Source organism: Gopherus evgoodei, chromosome 5, assembly GCF_007399415.2.
Source record: "Gopherus evgoodei ecotype Sinaloan lineage chromosome 5, rGopEvg1_v1.p, whole genome shotgun sequence".
Classification (NCBI taxonomy): Eukaryota; Metazoa; Chordata; order Testudines; family Testudinidae; genus Gopherus; species Gopherus evgoodei.
In genome coordinates this window covers 128,396,309-128,420,581 of record NC_044326.1, presented here as the reverse complement: position 1 = coordinate 128,420,581, position 24,273 = coordinate 128,396,309, and the positions used below count along the sequence as shown (strand labels likewise).

The window sequence follows — 24,273 nt, the reverse complement described above, 5'->3', positions numbered from 1 at the left end:
CATTTTGGAGGCACCTTGGTATTCTGCCTCCTACTTTTTTAAATGTTCCATGAGTTAGGTATAGAGGGATCATGATAATTTGTCCTTTTAATCTACCTGTTTTCCTGCTATTTGATTTAAGACATAGATACGGCTTGCTATATGCTAGTGTGTTCTGCTGTAGAGATAGTATCATACTTAGAAATAATTATAAAAAACTCTGAAGGTTTAATTGTTGGAAAAGTGGTTCAAATGATTTGAAATCTAAAATGTTGATCTACTGTTGATAACTTTACTTTGCTCATGGATTATATGGAAGTGTCTGGGTAGCTAGAAATAATAACTAGACAGGACAAGGACGTTTTGATGCCCCATTTATTTTTTCTTCATTACACTGTTCTATTTGAAACGTTGTGGAATAGGCAGTTGACACAAGAGGTCCTTCCTGACATGGTACACTACATAGTTGAGACTGAGAGATATAGTTGCTTTTATTAAAACATTCATATTGATAGTATTTTCAGTGGGAGAAAGTTATAATATTGTCTTGTTTACAGACTTACACTGAACTATGGGGCACTGTTTGACCTTTGGCAACCTATCGGAGAAGACTCCAATAAGCAACCACAGTTTTAATGTTGAAAAGCAGAACAAATCTCTTTAGTTCTTACATCAGTTGGGTGTGGGAGCACGAACCTAAGAGTCTGTTATGATTCAGACACGTTCTTCTCTCCTGTAAGGCCTCATCCAAAGCAAATGTAAGTCAATGGAAGAAATCCCATTGATTTCATGGGGTTTTGGATCAGACCCATAAAATTTGTACAATCTGTTTAAAAACAGCAATTGTTTGTTGAAGGTTTTTTCAAAGGTTCAGTGTAGGTTTCTATTTATCTGGCGTAAGGCTTTCGTTCCTAATTATTGTCTAATTTCTGGGGTACCTCTTCAAGACTCAAAAGGCAATAAGTAATTTTTAGGATTTAGTAACGTTTCTGCACCATTGTTTCATTTTTTTATGGAGCAAAAAGAAACATTGTTCCTGTTAGCATTTGAAGATTCAGAATGGGCACAATGCATGATTATGGTCAACCAAGTTCATATGTCCAGGTGCTTCTGCTCCTGATAGTAGAGAAGTAGAAAAACCAGCAGAAGTATTAAGAACCTGAATAAAATGTGCTAATGGTGTTCTTCCCTTCACTTTATAAAAGAACATGTTTCTGTGCCCTATAATTCTAATCCAATGCCCTTCCAGTGACTTCAGTGAGCACCAGATTAGTACCCTGTGTGATAGGTTGCTGACTGAAAGGTCAAGCGTAGAGTAGCCCATGTTTAAATTTACACCTACAGGCTAACAAAAGTTGATATGCTTATGTAAGTATGGCATTAGCCACACCTTGCCTAGGTGTAACATATTTGTTTTCATTAATCCTGATGTACTAGGAATCACACAAATGAAAGTATCATAAATCAAGGTTTTCTGCACAGCATATCTTGGCTAATGAATTATTATTTTTTAAATTGGTATGACGTACAATTATAGCATAAGGAATGTAAGGTGCTTAGAATGGTTTAATCAAAAAAATTAAGCTCTTTAGGGCACTATCTGTTGTCTTTTTCCATATAAAAACTCCCTGCAGCTAAAACAAAAGGGAATAAGAGATATTGTTAAAATGAAAGCCTTACTTAACACTTTATGTTTTGGATCCTTTAACTGTTTTCCCTTCTTTTCTGTACCATTAAGAAAAGTTTTAAAATATTTTAATGGTGTTTTTGCCATGGGACTAAGCAGGCTGAGGTCTCTGTATTAAAAAACCTGAACCATGTTTGGCAGTTTAGTGTTATAAAATGACAGGGTTGTATAAACAGCTTTGACTCTCTGGGCCCATTTATTCCATAAATATTAATACAACAGGACTGCTACTTTAATCTATATCTGGACAGCACCAAGCAGAATGGGGTTCTGACCACTGATTACTACTGTAATAATAATAATTAATACACATTCTTTTTTTTCTAGAACATTATCTAGTGCAGGAAAAGAGCTGAAGGATAATTTTCTGAAGGCATTGGCAGAAAGGGAGGAAGCCAACCGCAGTGGGAAAATGGCTGTGAGTACATTTGAGATCCTATAATAATAAATAATTTGAAAAGTTATATCTAAAGCTACCATCTTTACCTTGTAGCACATATTGCATTTTTCATGAAAACATCTATTAGTGTAATTTATAGCAAACCTATTATTTTCATCGAGTAATGCATTTTAAAAGTTCTGTCTGTTTGGGAGAGGTTCCCTGAGGACTGGAAAATGACAAATGATACTGTAGGCCTATTTTTGACAAAATGCATGAAAAGACAAACCAGGAATCTACAGACAGGTACATTTAACGGTATTGGTGGAGCGAATCCTGGAAAACATACAAAGGGATGTAATAGGAGAACACCTAGAGAAATAAATTTTAATTTTGGATACCTGTTAAGGATTTAGTCACCAATCTTGTGGCTACTTAAGCACGCATATAACATTACACACACGTGAATGCTGTGGGTCCCTTATTGAGCAAGGCAACGCTCTGTGCTGTGGAATCTACTGCCCATTGGCCTCCAAGAGAATTTAGTATTGGTTTTGACCTATAAAGCCTTATATGACGTGGGACCAGCATTCCCTGAAGGATTGCCTCTCAACCCGGGCCGTACTGTGATAGTTGTAGTCCAATGAAGTGCCCAAACCAGGTCTCGCTCATAAAAGAGAGAAGGTGACTGGCAGGGCATTTTCTGTAGAGGCTCCAGGACTCTGGAATATGACTCCCAATTTGGTCCAGAAAAATTGAATTTGGTGACCTTCCAGGCGTGCTGCAAAAGACATCTGTTTGATAGGAATTTTGGAAAAGGCTGAGGGTATGCTTCCCATAACACTGGAGAAGCAGAAAGGAGTTTTTGTAGGTGGCTGCCTGGCTGAGTTCCCGTGAAATTATTTCTCTAATACTGCTGGGATTTTATTGTATTATTAATGATGTTAAGATGCCTAGAGCCTTGGATAGGCATCTTTTTATATTTTTAAATCAAAATAAATAAATAGTCTCATTGACTCATGTAAAATGCACAAGTTTGCAGAACTGGGGCTTAACTTAGGTCATGCTTAACTTACCCATTGAAATTCTTCGACAATTCGATTGCCTTTGCAGATCAGGGAAATGATAATATATTTTGATTTTCCAGAAACTCTTGATAAAATTACACATCTGAGATTAATGGTTGAGCTAAAGAGGCATGTAAGACTTGATTAGAATGTTTCCGGGAGCAATGATGAGAAATAATGGAACGAAACTGAGCAAGGGAAATTTATGCTAGATATCATAAAAGATTTTCTAACCATAATTTAGTTAGACTGTGGGAACTGGTGGAAACCTAGATGAGATAGAGCACTCTGGAATATTGTCAGGGGAACAATCCTGTAATGTCAGATGACAGATTGGAAAATTGAATAGGACTTTTCTGTCTCTAAATTCTATTCTAACCGTATATTTTTTGCTGGCCCTCATTCCCATCTCTTTCCCTTTGTCAATGAGAAAACAAAAGTTAGAGAAGATGCCTATATATTTCCTTTAATCTCCTCTTTTTCTTTTCCTCTACTCTCTCTAGCCTTATCTATAAAAAAGCAAACAAATGCAATATGTAGTTATGCTGGCGCTAATAAAATATTGTTCAGCAGAGAGGTAAGTAGGAATTGACAAAGTTTTGGTAACAGGAGAGACACCCCTTCCCTCCCCCATCCCCCAAATTTGGAAACTTGTCTAGATTCTCTAAACCTTGTGGGTCTTAGTGCAGTTTACAGGCTGTTGGCGATTTTCACCAAAGCAAGGATCCTCAGACTATGGTACATGAGCGTTTACCTCACAACAATTTTTTAAGAAGACGGTGTGTAAACAGATAAAGTTTGGGACCCATTGTGCTACAGCAAATTGGACCAAACTGAGTAACAGCAGGGCTGGATTTGTCACACTATCAGTTTTTCTCACAATTTGTATAGGCCTATTTTCAGAGTTAGTACTGCAAAGTAATGAGTTATCAATAGTCACCATGTAGCAATATCTGTTAGACCAGAATACTGATACATACTCAGGGCCGGCGCAACCCATTAGGCGACCGCCTAGGTCACTAACATTTGGGAGGCGGCGGCCGGATGTTAGGCCACCCCGGTCGTTGGCGGTATTTCGGGGGCGGGACCTTCCACCGCCTCTGTAGGGGGCGCCATTTTGGAGGTGGGATGTTCCACCACCTTGGGTGCCAAAAAACCTGGCAGTGCTCCTGTAGTACTATTCTATATGAATATAGTTGAGGAGAAGAAGATCCTTCATACTTGGCTTGATTCATGTTTGCTAGCTTTGTTATATAGGAGAGTAATATCTGCTTGTAATGAGTTCACATCACTTAACTATTTGTGGCACAACTGGACTGATGAGACAATAAAGACAACACTGGTTTTGCTGCTTCATATGCTTTTTCATCCCTCCTATGTGGGACATTGAGAGTTAATTGATTCTGTGCTCACAGTGTCACTAGATACCCTCTCCTTGTGTTAAAATAATACTGCAAAAATAGCATTGGCTTTATGAGAGGGGTTGCAGTGATTTTGATCTTCTTCCTGACTCTGGTTGCTTTTGAAGCTGATCAGACAAACGGTAAATATATACAGTATTTTCTTTTTTCCCCTCCATCTCTCATAACTAAAGTAAAAGTGTATCTATTTTTTTTCTCCTGTGCATTTCTGGGATCCATATCTGCTTTTTTATGGCTAGCTAATTAGCCACTAGAATTTGCAGAGGAAATGTTGCTGAAAATGTGGCTCTAAAACCTATGTGAGCAAGCTTTCTCCTGAGGCTTCAAACACCTTGTGGTTTCAACTGGTTGAGAAGTACCATGGGAAAAGTGTTTCTTGTGGTATTTAAGGATTTCCTAGCAGAAAAGGTCCAGAAAAAGGCAACAAAAATGGTTAGCTGTGTGGCTCAATTTACATATGATGAAAGATTGGAAAAAAATAGGATGATTTAGTGTGAAAAAGAGAAGAATTGAGAGATTTATTTGAGGCATTGAATATTATAAAAGGAATTCAGTAGTTAATAATATTTCCTACCTCTTTTCATCTGTAGTGCTCTTTTCATCAAAGTTCTTTACAAAGGAGGTCAATATTATTATCCCCATTTTACAGATGGGGAAACTGAGGTACAGAGTGGCATGACTTGCCTGAGATCATCCAGCAGACCAGTGGCCTCAGTATCTTTTTGTCCACTGGGAGAAACAGCTACCTTAAAAATGTGCTTCAGAAGTTACAGGATAAGTGCCCATCTTGGAATCTTCTTTTTATAAAAACAGTAATAAAGCAGGAGTTTTGCAAGCTCATGTGAAAGTCTTTGTTCAAAATCTAACCTACAATACAAGGAAGAGGGTCACTAGATAAAATTAATGACAGGCCTAGTAAATTTAAAGCTGGAAATAAATACAGACAGCTCTTGAGAATTAATTACCACAGGAGGGTATAGACGTAAACTATAACTGGGTTTGAAAAGGACTGAATAAATTCCTGACTGAATATAACATTGTAGTTAGACTTGCTAATAGTGTTGAATCTTATGTGTGTAAGCTGATTCATGTGAGGATGATCAGAGAAGAATTTTCCCATGTGTATGGCGCTGAATAATTGATTCGATAAATTATTGAGATTTTTCTGTGTGTCTTTCTCTGAAGTTTTTGGTATTGGCTGTTTCGCTTAATAAAGAAATGATTTGAACCAGTCTGCCAATTACTATTTGCCATTACTATGGGTGAATGGGCATAGCTCCATGGAAGTCCGGTTGCACTGATGTCTACAATGCAATGCCAGTTTTCGCTGGCAGAAGTATCTGGCCTTATGTTTCTGTTAAAACAATTAGTGCAGGGGTGCACAATTCTTCTTTGAGCTGCAAAACATTACCCAAATGTTTCCAAACCTGCAGAAAGGTTTTCTTTAGTTCATTCTGAGATGGGATCAAAAGTTGAACTTGCCTTATGTTTGATCCAAACCAGTTTGCCGAGAGTTTGGAAAGTCCACTTCCCCAGAGTGAGTAGGAAGCTTTCCTGGGAACATGCCATCGCCTTCCATGGAATCTAAACTTTCATCTAAAGAAAACAAATCTGAGCAATTATGATTGTGAAGAAACCTTCCAGACATGACCCAAATGTGAGTGATTTACTGCTTCTTCCTAAAGCCAAGTCTTCACTGCAAAATATGGGTGTGTTTACACTGAGTTAGCTAACTAGAAATACCTATCTCTAGTTTTACCATGAGGTGGCTCATTGTAGTGAACCCCAAGTGGGAGTTATAGGGTTGTACCATATACACCCCCTTCCCTTTTTTTTTTGCAGTGAAAACATAGCCATAACCTCCAACACTGTTAACTGTGGATAGGTGTGAAGGATGGCTGCTTGTGTTAGGAAAAAGATGGGATCTGGTAATTGCTGCATATGAGACAGCTGATGAGGGAAGTGCTGACCATTGATGTGAGAAGCTGCCACTCCCATCCCTTGGAACAGTGGTTACTGTGGGTATCCCAGTTGCCTTAGCCAAGCAGAGGATTTTATCAATGTGGGGGTGGAAAGATTGCATGCTTCCCTCCCACATAATCTTCTGCTGGGGGTAGCAGGAGCCTTCTCCCTGGACAGTGCTCTCTGCTTGGGTGGCTGGTCATAGTGGGGAGGCTCCCTCTCCCCAATACAAGAGTCCTCTGTTAAAGTGGGAGGCATGAGATCCACCACGACTGATCCTCAGACTAGTCTAGGAGGAGAGAAACCTTATCCCCTTACTATCCTAGCCAGACTTCTGAAAGCAAAGGGAGTAGCAAAAGGGCTCCTGCTACAGCAGAGGACTCTTTGTAGTCTGTGTAGGGGGCAACAGTATCAAGTGGTTTGATGTGAGAGGGTTCCTGGTATTTATTCATTGGGAGGGAGAGTATTGATTGATTTAGTGTAGGGTGGAGCATAGCATTAATTCAAGAGCCAGAGGGAGACTGGGGTCTCCTGGCCCAAGCAGAAGGTGGAACTCAACCATCAGGAGACTAGTCAGGAGGAGAAGTAGTTCAGGGAACTGGTGTATTTTGGCCTGGTGAGTAGCCTTAAATTTTAAGTAGCTGTTTCAAGCCTTGGGTTTGCCCACTCCTTGTAATAACAACACTAAAGGTTCTTTCCAGTATTGTAGGGCCCATCCTACCTCCTCTGTGCTGACTTGGTTTCATTCTCTGCTCATCTGCTCTGTAGACAGTTTGCCATATACACTACACACAGAGCAATGGGTGGAGAGAAGAGCAGGAGCATCACAGCAATATGAGATAGGCCTTAAGCACTCCCCTGGTATTACTGCTCTGGATAATGAGATGATAGGCTTAAATATGTTAGCTAGAATGTGATCCAGCCCCTAAAAAAAGTGTCCCACCAAAATGGAGACATCTGGTCTCAGTTTCAGATACTCCCTGCAATGATATGATTTGTGGACCCCTAAAATGGCCTCTGGTTATATACTGAGAGTTTCTGGAACTGTGAATACTATTCAAGCTATCCAGTGCATAACTACATATAACAAAGTAAATTAAATATGCTGTTTCAGCCTCTATCACCTGGATTTTGTTGGTTTAAGTCAGATCCATAATGTTTTCCTAATACACTTTTGTTCAGAAATGTTGGTATAGAAAGTAAACTTGTTGGCTGTGGTCATAAATGTACACAGAAGACATTATCATTTTTTCTATCAAATACTTGATTAGTCCTCAAGAATTTCATTATGAAGCTATGTAACTATTGATCTTACACATTCCACCAGTATTATTAATAGGGCTCTGTACAGCTGAAATTATACATGGTCTTTTGGGTGATACTGGGTCTGTATGGCCAAGTAAGCTGGCTGCTGAGCACACCAACGTATCCAGAGAAATGGCTGCCTATTTTGCAAGGCTAAAACTTCTCCCAAATGTCAGTTACATGCCAGGATTTCTGGAACTGCTCAGTGGATGAGAAACTTACATAAATGAGTTCCCTGCTTCATCTTCTCAGCATATGCTATATGTCTAAGGTCCACTTCTTTTCCTCATGAAGGGGCTGTCCAGGCCATGGGAATTACTACAGCTCCAGCTAAGCACGAGGGAAGCGCAGCCACTGCATGACCTGGCTCCAATGATAATGAAACACACAACTGGGTGTCACGAAGCCCAGGTCACTTCACACAAGTCCTTAGTGGCTCATGCATTTTGACCAGGAGGTGACGAAGTGGAAACTTTCATATCTCTCTGAGCCAGTGAGAAATTGCCCCAAACCACCCTTTGCAACCAAGCAGGCAGAAGAGAGCAGAACTACGCAAGACTAATACCTCCCATTCCATCTAGGGTCTGCAAGTGATGGTCAGTGGTGTTAAAGTGTTGTGGCATACTTAAATATATCAGCATGACCATGTAACCATTCTACATTGCTAGAAGTAGATTCCCTACCAAAGAAACTGTGATACAGTGCAGGCTCATTTACCTGCCCCGCTCATTTACCTGCCCCTCAGTACACAAAGGTTAATTCTAGCTTTACTGTCACTTCCTCGGTGGCAGGGCTTTGAGAAGGGCTGGTGGAAAGCAAAAGTGGAAAAATGCCTGTGGGAAGGGAGGATCCCATAGCTAGGTGCTAAGTGAACACTAGCTTTCGGAATCTTTTAGTTACGGTTTCTTTTGCTTTGATTAATGCTATCAACCCTTTCCTACTGCTGAAAATTCCTACTGATTCCTGCTGTTTTATTCTTGCCTGAAACCTTCCATTTTACAGAGATTAATCCATGCGTTGTACCATTCCTGAACCAAACATCAAACTGAAAGGAGCCAAGGAAATGTGAAGGCTCTGAACAATATCAGATTTGTCCTGATAATCTCCATATCAGAGCTGTCCTGTCATGGTAGCCTCAATACTTTCCCCACAAGAATAAGATTAGAAAAGGGCTATAATTGAGGTGGTCATGGTCTAGAGCATGGCCCAGACATCCACAGCTCTCTGTATTATTGTGGAGTGGTATTGTCAAACTTAGGCAATAGTGAACCCAGCGCTTCAATTCTTGATCTAGGTAATCCTTGTAGGGGAAGGCTCTAACTTGCATTTTCTTGACTGAAGCTTCCCTGCTATTTCCAGAACTGTATCTGCCCAAACCCATCTGGAGAAGATGTTGCATTATTCTGCCCCAGTTGTGGACCTACCCTACTGCAGTGGCAAACTTCATCCCTGAGTTATCAAATGTGCAAAGAATAACAAAAAAATGCTTCATAAAGTAAAGGATCCATTTCTTTTTCTGAGGGGAGCAAGTGCAGATTAAACAAGCTCTTTCAGTGGTAGTGGGAAAGAAAATGTGTTTGCTGCCACAACAGCCCTGGACTGTGACTTCTAAAACTCTCTGCACTATAATAGGTTAATCTCAAACTGTATCTTTCTCCCTATGAATTTTAGCTTGCACAGGTTATCTGTACATCAAATTGATCTATGAGAATGATGTTTATAAAAATGAGGTGGTCATGACAAAGATGTTGTACACATTCCCTCAATTACCAACCCTATTCAAAAATGAGATCCGGAAAAGTAAGAAGTGGTCAGTAGAAAGTGGATTCAAAGAATGATGGAGTGGGCGCTAGGTGACAATTCATCCCTGTTTTGAATGTGCAGCTGAAGTGTCTCTTACTTTCATGAATAAGAATTCACTTAAATTCCAGCATTCAGTTATATGCTCAAACTCATTCTGAAGGCAGAAAGTTCTTCATTTCTTCATAGAGCTGTATATTTTCTGCACCTAGACCTCACCCACATGCTAGTATGCATAACATATTTTTTGTTGAGTCAAGGTGATAAACTGTTCAAAACACACGTCATCTGTTGTATTAGAAAGCCTATAAAAATTGTGTAATACCCACAGACCTATTTTTGTGTGTCAAAGTAAGCCCCATAATTACTGTACATATCTTGAGATATTGTTTAAATTGACTTATCTTATCTTCTTTTTCACTGATATTACAGTGAGGAGGCACCTGGCTAGATAAGTACCTGGATAGACGTAGAAATGGAATATAGTTGTATTTGAACAAATTCCTACTATAATAGGTGACCTTGCGGGCTTTAGGCCAACCAATCTGAACATCAGTAAACTTTGATGTTCTGAGTGGGTAGGTGGAGTCTTTTCAGTTTTCATGAAAACAGTAGTAAGCTACAGATTCCCCCAGTTTTACTGATTAGAAAATCAAAAATAAAATCTGTCCTTTCTATCCTCACAATACTCAGAACTGTAATTAAGATATCAGATGTGATTCAGGCTTGGTAGAGTAGAACCTGTTGATGCTAATTTTCCCACTGAATGTTGACTGTGTAAACAGTTACACGACTGGGCTGTTTTGGCTTTGAAATGTGTATTATTGAAGCTGGTATAAAAGCACTGGTTACAGCTTGTTCCTTCAGAGCCATTCAAAGAAACCACTGTAGCTGACTCAGAAAAACCTATGAATCAGGCAGTTTCTAATATATCCATTTCCTGTGTTGAAAACTCTATGAAACATAAGATTGCGTTGTATATGACCAACAATATTGTGCTGACATGATCTTTTTCCCCTTTACTATTTTCCAACATCTATAAAGTGCTCCCTTCTCAAGAAAAAGAGGGTATTGTGCAAATGTTTATTTCCCTTTTAATTGAACCCACGTTTGTCCAATTAATAAATCCCTATGGAAATTGTATGAGTCATGCAAGTAATCATAACTTAATTTCAAACAAGTCACTTCTGTGCTTGAAATATAAAATATACATCAAATTCCATTTCACGGTACATTATAACAGGTAACACTTTCTATTCTTCAAGTGATTGCACGTGTCCATTCTACCTCAGGTGTGTGTGCACGCACCGTACACCCAAGTCAGAGATGTTTCTCCCATAGCTGCATCTATTGGGGCTGCGCATACGCCCTCCATGCACTTATGCTGCTAGACGATGGAATAAAGGGGTGGAGCTGCCTTGGCACTCCCTCTGCTCCATCTCACCACCCATGGTCAGTTGTTGGAATGTCAGTGTTGTCTGTACAATCTTTTTCTTTATTAAAACTTGTAATAGTTGTTTATAGTCAGTGGTACTCCTTTATTCTATTCTATTGATTCTAACAGAAGCTGCCTTAACTCGTTCCTCAGAACTGCGCTGCTCTGTATGTACTCCGAGGTGCTCCACGCTGTCTAGGAGCACTCCTCTGCACATTGCCATTTTTCCCAGTAGGAGATTTTCAGAAGGGAAGGGCCATTCCTCTTCCCTGGTACCATACACAAGGCTGAAGAAGTCAAATGACGCACGTCTCTAAAACTAGAAGGTTTTCTCCTTCTAGAAGATTGAGGTCTCTGGCAAGATCCTCAAGCAGGAATGCAGATACTGGAGGTAGGGCACAAGCACTCACTGGTACTGCATGCTCCCTTGACCCATCAGATAGTCATTGACTCTGGAACAGACTCTGGTGCTGTTGAGACTGACTCAGTTGACTGCACCTTCTATTTGTCTATGCAGCAGACCTCTGAACATATGGGACTCTCAATACCAACAATGCCAGAGGAATAGGCAGCAGCTGGAGACTTGCTTTGCCTCTCAATACCGGGGTCTCCAGTTGTTCAGAACATAGAATTATCGGTGCTGACTACTTCACAAACTCTGGTACCATTTGCATCAGTGAGGGTATTCCTCTCGGCTTCCGTGCTGCAGACCTCACTACTGATGGTGAGCAATCATAGCCTAGCTATCTGGTACCTTCTTGGGGTAAGCTATGGATGCTCTGCCCAGTACCTAACACATCTGTTCATAGATCCCAGGCACCTGTGCTGCATGATACTGCACCACTATGGTTGTCTGAATATTCCAGTTCTTCAGAGTGAGAGGTGGAATCAGATGTAGCCCAATCTTATCACAGAGGGCCCCACTTTTCTCCACCTGTCTGTGGAAGATTGAGAGCTCAGCACTGACACTCTCATGGAAATCAGTCCTGAGACAGGGAGCCATGGGACACTTTTTTAATTGGGGTCCTTTTGCCTTATCAGTGGCCCCACTGGAATCCATGGGGTATGCCTCCCACCTCTCATTTATCTCTATTTTTTTGTTTATCTAGGTCACTTCAGAGGCAATGTCTGATTTTGAATGCTGGTCCCACTACTAATCTCAGCTGAAGCTTCTGAGGTTTCTGAGTCCTCTCAGCTGGAACCTGGCCCGGCTGGCTCAGCCTGACAGCATCCTTCAGTTCAGGATGTTCCTGTTAAGCCTTTCCTGAATAAGTCATCCTCCTCACCAGATGAGTGTTAGTGTTGACATGACAGATGAGTGATGAGTGATAGTGTTAGAGGCATCGTTACCTGTCCAGGATGATTATAAGACATACAATTGGCTAGCTCTCTTGGCATACTGGCTAGCTCTCTTGGTATACAAATTGTACAGGAGAATTAGCAGAAATCTTGCAGAGACCAGAGCCTAGTAGAGTGGATTTACCTATTAATGAAGCCATCTCAGAGCCTACAAGGGTCTTATGGGAAACACCAGCTTCTCTGCAGCCAAGAGAACATCTGGATTACGGTTCAAGATCATGATCAAATAGGCTCTCTTGGCCAGAAGTGATTATTCCATCTGGGATAATATGTCAAAATTGTCTGACAAATTACCAGAGGATGCTAGGCAGGAATTCCAAGCCGTGGTTCCTGAAGGTAGACTGGTTGCCAGGACCTCCCTTCAAGCACCCCTAGATAGGGCCAATTCTGTGGCTATGGTGATGGCATCTGCAGTCGCTGTGCTCCAATTCCCTAGCTATAGTCATCAGGTTTTCTTCTGAAGACAACAGAAGATCTTCAGTATGAGGGTCTTAATTTGTTTTAGGGAAAATAGATGAAGGTCTACATACCCTGAAAGAATCTAGGACAGCCCTTAGATCACTGGGTGTTTATACCCCAGGCTCCAGAAGGAAGCAATTGCATCCTCTAGTAGTCCAGAGGCATCCTTTTTACCCCCCAGACACCCTGATCAATCACAGGCTATCTCTACACTTATGGGGGCAGGGGAAGGTGTAGAGTACATATACTGCATGCTCCACTAGCACAGGTATAAATATCTGTGTAGACAGAAAGGCAGAACCGTAGAGTAGATCCCCTACAGGGCTCTCTGCATGCCCAAGCCATGCCTCCCATCTCTACACTGCTATTTCTGCACCACAGGGAAAAGCAGCAGCAAAGAGAGGCTCTGGCTTGGGGGAGGCATCAGGGGAAGGCTGTGGTATTAGAATCACAGGAGCACGATCCTTCCTGAGTTTGTGACACCTTCAGAATTAGACAGATAGGAGGAGAGATATGCAGTAGCTTTCTCTCCCACAACAGCAGGAAAATATCTGTCAAAGAATCCAGGCTACACCTGGCCCTTAAACAAAACAGACAGCATTTCCTGTTCAGCTGAGTAGCAAAGAGATCTCTGTCTAATACTCCCCAAGTCTGAAAGATGAATTTTACTTCACTTTGTCTGAGACATTGTTTGTAATCCCTGATGAATGATCTACTAAAATGATCCATCAGGCAGTTCTTAATTGCTGGAAGTGTGAAGCTTTGAGTGTGATTGCATTTTCAATCTAAAAATCCTATAGATTTATAGCTTCCTGGCAGGAGGCAATTTGACCTGGTTCCTTCCCTCAACCCACCTGTTCAAGCAGAACATAGCAACTGCATTATCCTTGAGGAGTTGGAAAGCCCAACATGCCAGGTGAATTGCTCATAGCTCCTGAACATTTATGTGGAGACAGAGATCTTGATCTTACCACAGTCCTTGAGCCTGGCAGTCCTCTAGGTGAGCCCCCAACAGAGATAAAACATCAGTGACCAGAGTCATCAAGGGCAGAGATGGGGAGAAGGGAACCTCCTTGCACACTTTCACAGGATCCATCCACCAATCTAGAGAGCGCATTTTCTAGCACATGAGTCAGCATGTCCAGCAGACTGAGTGTAACCAGACCTCCTGAATCGCTTGATTTGGGATCACATAACCCTACCTCAAGAATCCAACTTAATCTCTTAGAACTACCATCCGATGTTATATCCCAGCCACTCATTCTGAACATAATCATGTAGATGTTCAGTGGTTTAAACCTCAGAAGGCTGAATATTCTTTAGAAGGTCAGAGCATCCTCCTCAATAACAGAAAATTGTTCACCAGAACATTTCTCTGTGGAGTCTGAACAGAAAGGTATTTCTTCTTTACAGTTTTCCCTACAGTTATCCTGGATTCTTTGCTTTACCTGAAAGGAAAAGGGCTCTTTATCAGTTCACTGAGAGCTCTCTTGGTGGCTCTCTTAGCTTTCTGTCTTCCTGCAGAGGGGCAAGCCACCTTTTCTAACCCTATGATGATGCAATTTTTGAAGGGTTTGGACCGGCTATTTCCTCCCACCACAGGGATTTAAATTTGGTGTGAACAGTTCCTTATTACACTTCTTCATGAATGTAGCATTCTTAGTAGCTATTACTTCAGCCAGGAGGATAGCAAAGATGCAAGCATTGGTTGCTGAACTTCTGTATACAGTCTTTTTAAAAAGATAGTTTATGGCCCCAAACTAAATTCCTGATTTTCAGATTTTCACCTCAATCAAGCTTTCTGCTTACCAACTTTTTTCCAAATCCTCATTCTCATAAGGATAAAGAACCATTGCATACTTTGGAACTCAGGAGGGTGCTAGCTTTTTACTTGGACAGAACCATCTCCTCAGTATGCACCAGCCCGACGGGTACCACTCTGAGGAAAACATCTCTGGTTTTGGCACGTTGGGAATATGCTGAAGTGAATGGACATGTTCTTCAAGATGTGTTGCACAACAGTTACAGAAAAGTTAATAACCAATTTTTTTTCCTGGAAGTAGATGAAATCTGTGTCTTCTTGCAGTACAAGGATCCACAATCCTGATTTTCTTCACATTTAAAGAAAAAAAAATCAAGTTACTTCATGAGGTTGTTCTTTTAGGGTGTAGATGCATAGTCCTTGTCAGAAGTTCCTTCCTTAGTTTAAATCCTAACTTTTTTTTATGTAAGCTCTCTTCAGAAACCATGAGTTCTTTTTTCTTTACTGTTCATACATACTGTCTTGGCACATAATTGGCAGTAGGTGTAATCAAATGTAAAGACACATGATATCTAGATACTGTTTGTGGCCTTGTATGGAATTCTATCTCCTGGTAGACCCTCGAGTAATAGAAGGCCCATCATAATGCAAAAAACCACTGTAGTTCTACAGCATCTCTCTAGATGTCTGTGCCAGGAGATTCAGCAATCCCCATGCACTACAAAGTCATCATCCATGTTGGCACAGGTCATTAGAGCACGGTTGGAGGCAGAGAGTCGGACAGGGAATATGGCCAGAGAATCCATGAATCCACCGACCCATACTGACCCTATTGGGGAAGTAGCTGTTTATTCATGTTGTGCTCTTGTTTCCAATATTTTCCCCTTAGTGTTAGCAACTGTTGGCTATAAAAATAAGATAATGATGCAAGAAAGAATTGCTGTTTAAAAACAATAAACAATGTATTAAAGCTATATTATTCTCTAAAACTATTTTAGTATTTTTATATAAGTTACTTTACAAACAGTATCCTCTATTTAATATTTTAAAACTGTTATTGACATGACAGGACTATAATTACCTTATATTTCTATATTGCAGCTTTCGGTAACTATTTCATATTTTTAAAAAAATGATCCATATTTGTCAACTGCTATGAGCTTGCTATGAAAATAAATCGTTAGAAATTTGTGAAACGTACACTTTCTTTAACTGGATCAATATTTCAAAATGAAAGAAATCTCTGAGCATTGTTTCTCTTTTCCTCTCTCATTCTTTTTTTCATACAAGATCAAAAATGGAGGTCTTGAACCAAAAACAGCCTGGTTGAGTTAATTTTGAATAACTGACAAATTAGATCACTAGACCAGTACTTAGTTGACATGGCAGATACATGACAGAATGTTATCCATACGTTTTTTTTAACTTTATTGTTCGCAGTTCAGATCTGGTGAAAGCAGGGGCAATATCTGAAAAACTGTTGGTCTGAATTTGATCCATTATCTGAATCATTCTGAATATCTTCACATGGGCTAGATTCATGTACAAATTGAATCAGAAATGGATATTATACAACCATTATTATTAATAATCGTTGTAGTATCTACGAGCTGAATGCAACTTCTACAAGCTGAATTCAACTTCTGTGGAAGTCCATGTGAATGTTTTTATTGGCTTCAGTGAGAAATATTTGGTTCCTATGAAGGCAACTGAATAGCTGGCAGGAAATGGTTCCATGTGTATGTCGGAGGTCCATATAAGACTTCTGCTGAATAGAGCCCAAAGAGATTAGTTTACGAATACATTATTTTCAACAGATAATACCAAAGGTGTGACTACAGATTCAAAAAATATATATTGATTTGTAAAATAACATTGGGACATATTTCATGGCTAGCACATGAAGTGAGAAATTTCCACTCAGATTCATTGGCTTTTGAAGAAATAATATTCTCAAAAGGACAAAAACTCCTGGAATGGTTAACACTTTGTAGAGCCTTAAAATCTCATCTCCCAAGAAAAAAATGAAGATTGGGGATTATAACAAACAAAACAAAAATCAAATCCAGCCTTTTCATTTGTACAGAAAGTCTGTAATCTCTCAATTTTTTTTAAATTATAGGGATTTTTGTTGCCTAAGAAGACTGACCTGATCAACAGAAAGTGTACATAACTGCACTTTAATCATTTGTATCATAAATGATTAAAAATATTTAGTTTTCACTTTAGTTTTTAAATAATGTGAAGGGAGCCAAAAATGTAACTTGCTGATAAAAGTATTTGGTGTAAACACAATCATATTTTTCTCACCTTGTGCCTTGAAAAGCAAACTCAGTAAGATAAGGGAGAAAACCTTGGCTATGCAGCAATGAACCTGAATTTGGCAGCAAGAAAATGTTTACCTTATAACATTCAGATATTTGTATGGAAAATTCAGTGTGGCTGGAAATACTAGAGGGCTGTCCGGCCTAATGTGAGAACTTGGTTTTATTCTCAGTCTTGAAGGAGTATCTCACAACATTAGAAGTACCTTTTCAGATGATTAAGAAGGGGCATTGGCAAGTTCTGATCAGGGTCCCAGCCAGAGTCCTCCATGGTGAAAAATATGGTTACAATGGCAAAGGGTCTTAGGAATAGAGAAGCTTAAAGAACATCCTCAATGCTCCATTATGGAATGTCATGATGGTGTTGACAGGGGGAATAATGGAAGAATTCCATATTATTCATTCTGTGGATATGATAAGGAAGAAAAGTGACCAGCAGATAGTACAAGCATTAACTGTGTGTGACGGGGTGTGTACACCCCTCTCTGGACAAGAGAGGGTTAAGCCTACACTTTGGGCATGCTCCAACTAGTGCCTCGGTACAAAAGGGAGCAGCCCAGCTCATTCTGGGCTGACCGCTGCAGGGGAAGGACCTTAGGCAGAGGCTCCAGCTGAAGAGCTATCACAGCCTTTGCCTGCAGAAACTGGAGACCATGAGAGCCAGACTGGAGGGTTGCGTCCAACAGAGCCCATAGGGAATCACCCATGCTGAGGAGCCCGGAAACCCCAATGCTCAATGGACTGCAGTATCTGGAAGTGAAGTAGGAAGTGACCCAAGGAGGGTATGCGAGTGGTTTCTCCCACCCATTTGAGGTCAGAGTGGTTCGGTGGGAGTCCCCACTGACCTAGTGGCGTAACACTCCGCCACTGTCAGGGCCCTGGGTTGAGGCCTGGTGGAGTTGGGTTGGCCTGGGCCTCCCTACCCGGGCTTCCATCCCCCTGGTGGTGGCCCCTTCCTCCTCCCCAGGTACTGGTCACTGCCCCACGCCTAAGGGCTGCGATACTGACTCTGGCCCTTGGGCCTCACTGCCCTGCACATAGTGGCTGCGATATTGACTCTAGCCATCAGGCCGCACTACCCCACACCAGAGGGCTGTTATGTGGACTGTGGCCATTAGGCCATATTGCCCTGCTTCTGAGGGTGATTATATTGACTCTTGCCACTAGGATGTGCTGCCCTGAACACGAGTGCCGCTTCACTTGACTCTGGCCACTAGGCTGGGCTGTCCTGACCCAAAGGGCCACTATACCATCTCCAGCCTCTGGGCTGCACCACTTTTGGCCTAAGGTCTGTCAGGGAGACTGTGATGGTGGCAGTATCACAACCCTACCCCGCCCCGAAAGGGAAATGGGATTTGTATATCCCATGACACTGTGGAACTAGCTCAAGCTCAGTAAGAACTAGAACCAGCTTGAATATTTGCTTATTCCCTGAACTCTACAAATAATTTTTCTGAAGTCCTGAGAAGATTCACCTCCACTTCCCACTGCCAAATCTTCTGCACACCCGTTATACATACAAAGATCAGTCTTTAGGAGGCATCTAGGCTGACTGATCACTTTTTCTTGTGCAAGATAGTTTGTAGAATTGATCAGGGAGTCCATCTGACATGTCCATTGCTGGTTTGTGTCAGGACTATCTATTGCCCACTTCTTATGCTGGTCCTTTGACAGATAGGGTAGCCAAGAGGACTTCTTCCCATTACTGGGGAAAGCAGCAGGAGTTGGGAGATAGAACCTTTCCAGTGGATGCTGCTGGTAGTACTCTTCCGATTGGCCAGTACTCTAGGTCTTTCCCAATTTTTACTCCCTAAAGTGTATTGCATCGCTCTGAAAGTTCAAGCAGCATTTTGGTGATTCAAGACTATGTGGTAAATTCTGGGTTGAACCATAGGGGCGTATTTAAACAATACGGGAGAAAGATTCCTATGAGAATGATCCACATGGGGGCAAGTCCTTATGTAACAGAAAACAAACCTTTAGAACCAGCTAACTGAATATTGTTCTCAAAAGGAGAAATTCCAAGACAGCAGCTCCACACTGGTCCAATGGAATGTTCTGTATCTTGCAATGTATGATTTCTTTGAGAGCTGCAAGTCTGTCATACTTTTAAAGTGAGCATAGTGCATTTTGGATCACACACTTTGTAGACCCATCACATCTAGGCAAAAGGATGTTGTTTTCCTTTGTATCTGTTAGTTTAGTATCGCAAAAGCATATCAAGTTAAAAATAAGGAAAGATCAGTTGTGAATCTTTTAATACAATTTATAAAGCTGGCAAGGTGTTTTAATGATATGCCGCTTTTTTCTGTATTATTTTTATTTGGAATCATTACACTACACTGCAGGATGCTAAATTCCTTACTGGCTGGCAGCTCACCAGCTGCTTCTGCTCTCAGGTACAGGTGAAATCCTGGCCCATTCATGTCAGTGGGAGTTTTGCCATTGACTTCAGCGGCGCCAGAATTTTACCCCAGATGTACACTAATATGCTTGTAAGTTGAGAAATACCTGTCAGAATTTCACGGCAGCTTTTGGGGTGAGGGAAATTCAACACAGAAACAGACTGTCTAGTGTAGAAACAAAATAGCTGGCTCTATGCCACCCTAGTCTGGTTCCTCATAATGGGCATGGAAATGGGAAAGGACAATTTAAGATGGGTAAGGATCTTGGGCCCAATCCTGCTCCCTGTTATGCTAGTGTAAATCCAGAATAACAACCAGTACTGTGAATTGAGTTACACTGGAAATACATCAAGTAAGTGGAAGCAGAATTCAGCTCCTTGTCTGTTTCATGTTTTGTTAAACACTGAGGGACAGATTTTCAAATTTATTGCTTATGGTCAGATTTATGATTTGCTAAGCGCTGACAAAGTGCTCAGGGCCAGGGTTTACAAAGACATTTAGGTGCCTAAAAATGCAAATAGGTGCCTAGTGGAATTTACAAAAGCACGTAAGTAGGGTCGAAAGTCAATTTGGAGTTAGGCGCCTAGCTCACAGAGGTACTTTTGTAAAACCCATTAGGGGCCTGATCATCTTTAAACACCAAAATCTCTTTGTAAACCTGGCCTCGAGCAGTTCATCAGCACTCAGCAAATAATACATAAATAATCATTTAACTGGAAAAAATATTTTCTGAAATACTTTCTCGACATTTTTAAGAACCTTTCACTTCTTGCATTTAAATACTCTTCAAAGGCAGGGGCATTTTCTGCCTTTGTTTTTTTATATTAATAGTAGAAAACAAATAATCTGGGAGATTCAAGTTCAGATTCCGATCAGCAATTGTTTTCTTCACTGGGTAAGTAGAAAGAAACAAGTTGGTTCTAATATAACAAAGGCAACATTTGCACTCTTAAAAGATAGCCTTTTTTTGGACATAGACTTTTCAGAAGCAATGGTTCTCATGTATATTCATTGATAGACTTGGGCCTTGATCCTGTACAACACTGATATTTCTTTCTTCAGATCCATACGTGTAGGGAACAAAAACCAGCCATCTGGCTGCTTAATGTTACCAAACACAATGACTTTCACATTATAAATGATTACCTCCAAAGCACGCAATGGGAAAATGAGTTGATGTCTGAAAACTTTTAATGGAAATAAATTAAACAAACAGCTATTCTGTTAACACAACTTTTCATTTGCTGAAATGAACTAATGGTTTGATAAGTGACACTCTTGTGAAAACCAGCTCTAAGAAAGGATGTTCAAAACATTACAATAATAATAATTAATTGATGACAATATAATAGTAGAAGTGAGAAGTGAGGTGAAAAAATAATGTTGATGTCTTTTTATGAATAATCATTCAGCGTTATTAATTTTCCCCTTTTTAAAAATTGAGTAATGTTTCTGGACACCCAGTCTGTTAATTTGTACAAATTTATAGCCATACGTTGCATACCCTCATACGTTTTTAGAACTAATTAAGAATGTAGCAATTACTTATCGGCAAATTGATCCATTATGTTTGAATATTTACAGCTGGAAGCACTTGACAGTGAACTATCTTGAATCAAGTCATCACACTGTCACTAGATTTTTTAAAAAAGCACCTGTGGGCTTGTCTACACTGCGAAGTTGTTGACAAAACTTTTGTCTTTTATGGGTACTTTAAAAAGCCCCCCCAAGAAAGACAAAAGTTTTGCCAATGCAAGTGGCAGTGTGAACACGGCTCTTGCTGGCAAAGCTAACGCCGCTCACGGGGCTGGAATGCACCTCACCAAGTCTTGGCAGTGACACTCATACAGTGTTGTCAAAATAGTTGGGTTTATTAGTCAGCTAGAAGCCAGCATAGGAAGTCCTTAGGTTAGCAGAGGCAGATGAAAGTTAAAGCATAGTCCAAATCCCTTCTGGTTCAAAGTCTCTCTCTCTCTCTCTCTCTCCCAGTCTAATCTCCTTGGTCACTTCTGAGGTCAGAGCCCTGACTCTTTCCAGCACCCAATTTTTATGGCCCCATCTTATATCTCCCCAGTCCTTTATTCTCGAGCTGGGTGATGTTGCTCAGCTTCCCTGCTGAGAGGTAGAGAAATCCATCTCTCTCTGGCCTGGTCCACACTACAGCGTTAAATCGATTTAAACAGCGTTAAATCGATTTAACGCTGTACCCATCCACACTACAAGGCACTTTAAATCGATTTTAAGGGCTCTTAAAATCGATTTCTGTACTCCTCCCCAACGAGAGGAGTAACCCTAAAATCAATATTACTATATCGATTTAGGGTTAGTGTGGACGGAAATCGAAGTTATTGGTCTCATTCTTTTACTGAGCTACCCAGAGTGCACCACTCCGGAAATCAATGGTAGCCTAGGACCATGGACGCACACCACCGAATTAATGTGCCCTAGTGTGGACGCGTAAAATCGATTTTATAAAACCAGTTTTATAAAACCGGTTTTAATAATTTCGATTTTATGCTGTAGTGTAGACGTGGCCTCTGTGTTGTTGGTTGTGAAGTGTCAGTTTCCTGGTGATTGGATTTGCCATTGTCTTCTCAGATTCCCCATTGTCATGGGGTTGGGGTCGGCCAGTTATTTTCAATGACTCATTCTGGCTCGGGCAGCTAGACGTTATTCATATCTATGTCTTCAGCCTACCCTGAGAGCAAACAGTCCTTCCCTTCCCACACTGGGTAACAATCATAAAATATAGGAAAACTGAGGCCCACGTGGAATTCATAAAAATATTACAGAAAATTCCCACTTCATCACAGCATACAACTAAATCTAAATGAACTATTAGAGCTAGAAAACAGTTTAGGTCAGTCATATACATAACTGAAAATTACTAACCCTATCTGTTGACAAAGACAATGCATGATAGTTTGCTTAATATGACAAAAAGATTATAACCCCCTGAAACTTGGGCTATCATACAAGAAAAACCTTCTATTTTATCTGGAATTTATGCTGATACAACATAAAGCTAGAACACCTTGTAAATGTTTGGTTTTGATATTGACGGGGCTTTAGAATTTCTGATAATCACTTTATTTTTTTTCTTTTTTAACTAAAGAGTTTAGCAGGATATAAGAAAACTATCTGTTCAATCTTACATTAAAGACAGAGACATATATACAATGTCTGGACCAGTGCTCTAGATAAACGTTCATTTCAGTAAGTGGCAGAAAATGTTTTGGGCCTAACAGAGTTAGATTCCCAACTGCCATGGAAAGACACCAATATCCTACAAATCATTCATTCTCTCTCTCTGGTGGTTCCTCACCAAATGTACCCTATATATTAAAAAATCATGTTAGTGTTATGTACTGAGTAGATTTGTCTGTTTTTCAGAATGAGGAATCAAAATCAATTTCTACTTTTCTGTTGCTGGAACCTTAAAACAAATCAGAACATGACTTATGCCCAGATTCCACTAACACTTGTGCTTGCCCTTCACTTTTCCACCATGAGCTAGTTCCATTGATTTACATGGGAGTTTTGCCATTGCTTTCAATAGGACTTACTCATAGTTGTAAAGTTAAGCATGCGTTAAGACTTTGCAGGATCTGGGCCACAGATCCCATATGCCGTCGCTTACAAATACAGTACAGCTTGCTATATAACAGATATAATAACAGTTCTGTTTGCAAAGGTGAGCCCCATCAGAGCTTTTTGTCCAAGTGAAGTCAAATCACACAAAATTAGAAAAAAAATATAATAGTCAAATAAATGTGACATTTTGGTGGTTCTCTTCAGTGTGTTTAAAAAAAGCAGCTGTACTTGTAGACAAAGGAGTTATTTAAAGGAAAAACTTATCTAAAGGGTGTTTCCTCTTTACTCGCTGGTTGAAATGACTTATCAGTCTTTTCTTCACACATGCTTTCTGTATTTGTTCACAGAACATAAGTATGTGACAATCATTTGGTTTTAAGACTCTCATATTATCTGAGTGTTATGTGTTTTTATTTGCAACTTGTGTAATTGTTATTCTTAACCCTCCATGGTAATATTGCTTTACAAAAGAGCCAGTGAGGTATTTCAGATAACCATATAACTTTTCCTAGAATAATTTATCTCCTTAAACTTTCAGGTTCAAATTCTGCGCTGTTACCTAGACAATTTCCATTAAATCCAAAGGGGATTGCATGCAGATAATGGAGAAGCATTTGGCCACTAGTATTTGTACTTTATAATGTTCATGGCAACTAACTCTATTGCCACTTTTTCTGTTAAAAAAATTGCATTTATAATAATAAAAATGTTTTGCACATAGCATTTTCAATCAATAGCTTTCAAAAGCATTACCAGATCCGTTATTACTACGGTTATCTGACAGAAAGAGTCTAGGGGAATGCAAAACGGTATTCACTTTGTCTATCTTTTTTAACATAATACATGTCAAGTAGATTCACTGTAGAAAGTACAGCCGGTGTTCCCAGCCAGGACTGGAACACTGGCAAAGCAGAGAGGGTGAAGGTAACACACTGTGAGACAGGCTGAAGGAGACAGGGAGAGGCAGATTTACAGAGAGCTTTAAAAATGATAACAAACAGTTTGAATTGTGCAAAAGTGGATGGGGAATTTTGTGGGATTGGGTTACGCCATACAATTTCTACCCATCGCCCGCTCCAACTCCCCACTCCCATCCCTTTTCAGAAACTCCTTTCAGAACTTACTGCTTGTTCAGCCTCTGTGTGCCCTGGGAGCCATAGAGGAGGTCCTTCATCAGCCTGCCAGAAAAGGAGTCTACTCCCAATATTTCCAAATCCCCACGTCCAAGGAAAGAATAAGACCTATTCTCGTTCTCTGCAGCCTCAACAGATGCATCAAATATATAAGATTCCACATGGTTACTCTGGCCACTGTTCTTCCCGCTCTGAATTACAG

General features: G+C 40.4%; 1 protein-coding gene across 2 annotated transcripts in view; it reads left to right on the top strand.

Annotated features, from left to right (window-relative positions):
• The window catches only part of CFAP299 (cilia and flagella associated protein 299), a 420,872-nt gene that overhangs the window by 167,748 nt on the left and 228,851 nt on the right, over positions 1 to 24,273 (top strand). For both annotated transcript variants that reach the window (XM_030565141.1, XM_030565142.1), the window contains exon 3: positions 1,994 to 2,084. In XM_030565141.1, the coding sequence (XP_030421001.1) occupies positions 1,994 to 2,084 (91 nt within the window). The remainder of the gene's footprint in view (positions 1 to 1,993; positions 2,085 to 24,273) is intronic.